This window comes from Seriola lalandi, unplaced genomic scaffold (genome assembly GCF_002814215.2).
Source record: "Seriola lalandi dorsalis isolate HSWRI2012SDOR001 ecotype SW California unplaced genomic scaffold, Sedor1 jcf7180002054476, whole genome shotgun sequence".
NCBI lineage: Eukaryota > Metazoa > Chordata > Actinopteri > Carangiformes > Carangidae > Seriola > Seriola lalandi.
In genome coordinates, this window is record NW_019525029.1 from 1,448,272 (window position 1) to 1,451,288 (window position 3,017).

Genomic DNA, 3,017 nt, shown 5'->3' on the forward strand with positions numbered 1-3,017 from the left:
GAACATTAGGTCAAATCACGGTCTCCACCTTCATCCCTGTAGTCATCAGACAACAGTGACAAGTTGGTGACATGTTCCGACACACTCATCCACCTGTTAGGTCAGGTTTACTGTCATACAAATGAACAGAGTCACTTGAGTGAAATGAGAGCATAGAGGAGGGTGGAGTCTGTTCCTGATGACTACCCGCGAGTGGTTCTACCTGTTCCACCTGCTCGCCTCCCTCCGGCAAGCCCTCCCTCAGGCGTCAGCTGATGAGGGAACGGCAGGACACAGTGCTCCTGCCTGTCTGTCTGTCCTCAATCAGGAGCTACCCCTATGCACAGATAAGGAAGGAAGCGGGTAGGTACAGCTGAACCTGTTCCCTTCTCCTCCTCCATTTTCACCTTTACACTCTCTCTCCAGTGTGGAGAGAGAGAAAGAGGAGTGAGGCTGTATTTGTTTTTCTGTCTGTTTTGTTTTTGCTCTTCTCTACTTTGGGACCCAATATTGAAAGTGGCTTCAGGATATTTACTGAGGGGAAACAGGCGACTGAACGCAACATGGGGTCTGATGACTCGTACAATTTTGTCTTTAAAGGTGAGTCGTGTTTACTTGAGCTGTGATTGTGTAGGAGGAGATAAAGTAGTGTGTAAAGTTGTATATCCGTAGATGTTTAAGTTGTCAGGTACAGCTCTGCCTGTAGCTGCCTGCTGTAATTTCCGATGTATGAGAAAGAAACAAGGAAGTGATAGCTTTCTGTCCATTTGGCTGTAAACCATTTGACCTTTGACCTGTTGGAGAAACACATGGTCTCGCATTTCCTGCCTCACTCAGAAACAGTTAGCGTGGGTTGTATGTTTATTTTCTTTGATTAAAATAAAGTGCCTATACATTTCCATTCCATTCATTCCAAAGTAAAGTCAACCAAAGGGTAGATCTGCCACGTGTATGTGATGTCATGGTGTCTGGAGTCTGGTGAGGGTGACAGAAAGTCTGCACGTGTTACATCAGATGAAGCATATCTGATTCATTACAGAAGCCTATCGTTTTGACCAGCGAGCATTTATAATTCTGTCATTAATGTGTCATAAAAACTCTGGCTCTTCAAACAGAGCACTTATAATGACTGTATTTCTCTTTCTCCTGTCTCCTGCCTGTTTAGTGGTTTTGATAGGGGAGTCTGGGGTCGGAAAAAGCAACCTCCTGTCTCGGTTCACCAAGAATGAGTTCAGTCACGACAGTCGTACAACCATCGGTGTGGAGTTCAGCACACGGACCATTCAGCTGGACAACTTCACCATCAAAGCTCAAATCTGGGACACAGCCGGGCTGGAGCGCTACAGGGCTATCACCTCAGCGTGGGTACACACACACACACACACACACACACACACACATATAGAAATGAGTAATATACACATAATAAAGAGGTAAGAATAATCACGTGCCAGTTTAAGTAACACTGATTCCAGACGTTCACCCACATCACACATTTTTCAATAATAACAGCTCACTGTGAAAATACAAGCTCCAGCTCATGTATGTTTGGCCTCTCTCACCTGGTGGATTCAGGTATTACAGGGGAGCAGTTGGAGCATTGTTGGTCTATGACATTAGCAAGCACTTGACTTATGAGAGCGCAGAGCGCTGGCTGAAAGAGCTGTACGACCATGCAGACCCTCACATCGTGGTCATGCTGGTTGGAAATAAGAGAGACCTGGAGACCCTCAGGACCGTGCCCTCAGAGGAAGCCAAGGACTTCGCAGGTCAGTTCAAAGATATTATCCCTGTTTTTGAATGTTGCTGAGTCATGATGTCCCTTTATATAACTGAGTTTTTATAAAAGCATATCTGCACCTTCTTTTACCAATTTCTCTGACAAGGAAAAGTATGTTTAATGCTCAGTACTGTAAAGTTTGCTCCTTGAAAATGCCAGTTTTTGTTGACTGATCTTTGCTTTGTTTGCTCCTGACCTTTGGCCCAATCCAGACAAGAAAGGTCTTATGTTTATGGAAACATCAGCTTTGGACTCCACCAATGTCGAAGTCGCTTTCCATGAAGTCCTCGCTGGTAAGAGGGGGTTCAGTAACTTTGTCAAAACACACATCCTCAGTTTTCTTTCACTTACCTACTGATGTGTCTCCATTATTTCCAGCGATCCATAAGAAGGTGGCCAGCAGAGAGGTGACCCGGGGCTCCATTAGTGCTGTTACTATATCCAACCCCCTCGGACCGACCAGTGAGGCACAAGAGGAGCGCAGAGGCTGCTGCGGCAGCTCCTAACAGACCACAGCCCCCGTGAACACCTGCTCTGTCCACGCCAAAGCAACATCACGGTCGAATATCGTTCACGCTTAAGCCTGACATCTGTCACACACGATTTGAAGAGCGAGGTACCTGCTTGAGGAGTCAATGTACAAACCTCCATATATATAAAAGCTGTATATAACAGTTTATAACTCAGAGAAATTCCATATTTGTGTCTTTATACACTGTATTTCTTGTGGTGGCTAATTGGCGCTTCTACTATAGATAGTTATGCAGTTTATTTTCTTATCTCTCCGTTTCATGTTTTTAAACAGGAGTTGTAAAGTTGTATTGCTTTTATACAGGAATGCACTGGGATTGACTTGGAATAAATTATTTATGATAGTCTGTCTGCATGTAATTACCACCCAGAAACATGAATATGTTATCTGCATTAGACAGATAATCTGAACTCAATCAGGGAATAGGAGAGAGGGATGATGTGAAATCAGAGTCAGACAGTATACAGCAGTGGTGCTCTGAATCTAAGCGGTCATGAGATGATTACTGGGGAGGGGGGGGGAAGTACAGTTCTGCTGCATAACTTTAGAGATTTACTGTGTGGTTTATGTCCCAAGACCTCCAAAAATTATTCAAATGAAACTGTCTGAAAACAGAAAATTAATTTTTGATCAAACTTCTAACAGATCAGAGTCGTGCACGCTGTGGGGGAGTTTCTAGTCGACACTGCTTCATATTAAAGTCTCCCTCCACTCAGACCTTCACTG

The 3,017-nt window shown here is 44.3% G+C and overlaps 1 protein-coding gene across 1 annotated transcript; it reads left to right on the forward strand.

Moving 5' to 3' along the window:
* The first annotated feature begins 321 nt into the window (after positions 1-321).
* Positions 322-2,634, forward strand: LOC111659282 (ras-related protein Rab-25-like). Its single transcript, XM_023412166.2, has 5 exons — positions 322-579; positions 1,145-1,340; positions 1,555-1,748; positions 1,972-2,052; positions 2,138-2,634. Exons 1-5 carry the CDS (start codon positions 543-545, stop codon positions 2,263-2,265), a joined length of 636 nt encoding a protein of 211 aa, XP_023267934.1. The 5' UTR covers positions 322-542; the 3' UTR covers positions 2,266-2,634.
* The last annotated feature ends 383 nt before the right edge of the window (positions 2,635-3,017 follow it).

What these genes read in the sequence shown, in the direction of transcription:
- LOC111659282 (XM_023412166.2), top strand. Translation starts at nt 543, where the DNA reads ATGGGGTCTGATGACTCGTACAATTTTGTCTTTAAAG. An exon ending in GGAAGCCAAGGACTTCGCAG is followed by an intron (nt 1,749 to 1,971) that starts GTCAGTTCAAAG and finishes GGCCCAATCCAG; the next exon opens with ACAAGAAAGGTCTTATGTTT. An exon ending in TTTCCATGAAGTCCTCGCTG is followed by an intron (nt 2,053 to 2,137) that starts GTAAGAGGGGGT and finishes CATTATTTCCAG; the next exon opens with CGATCCATAAGAAGGTGGCC.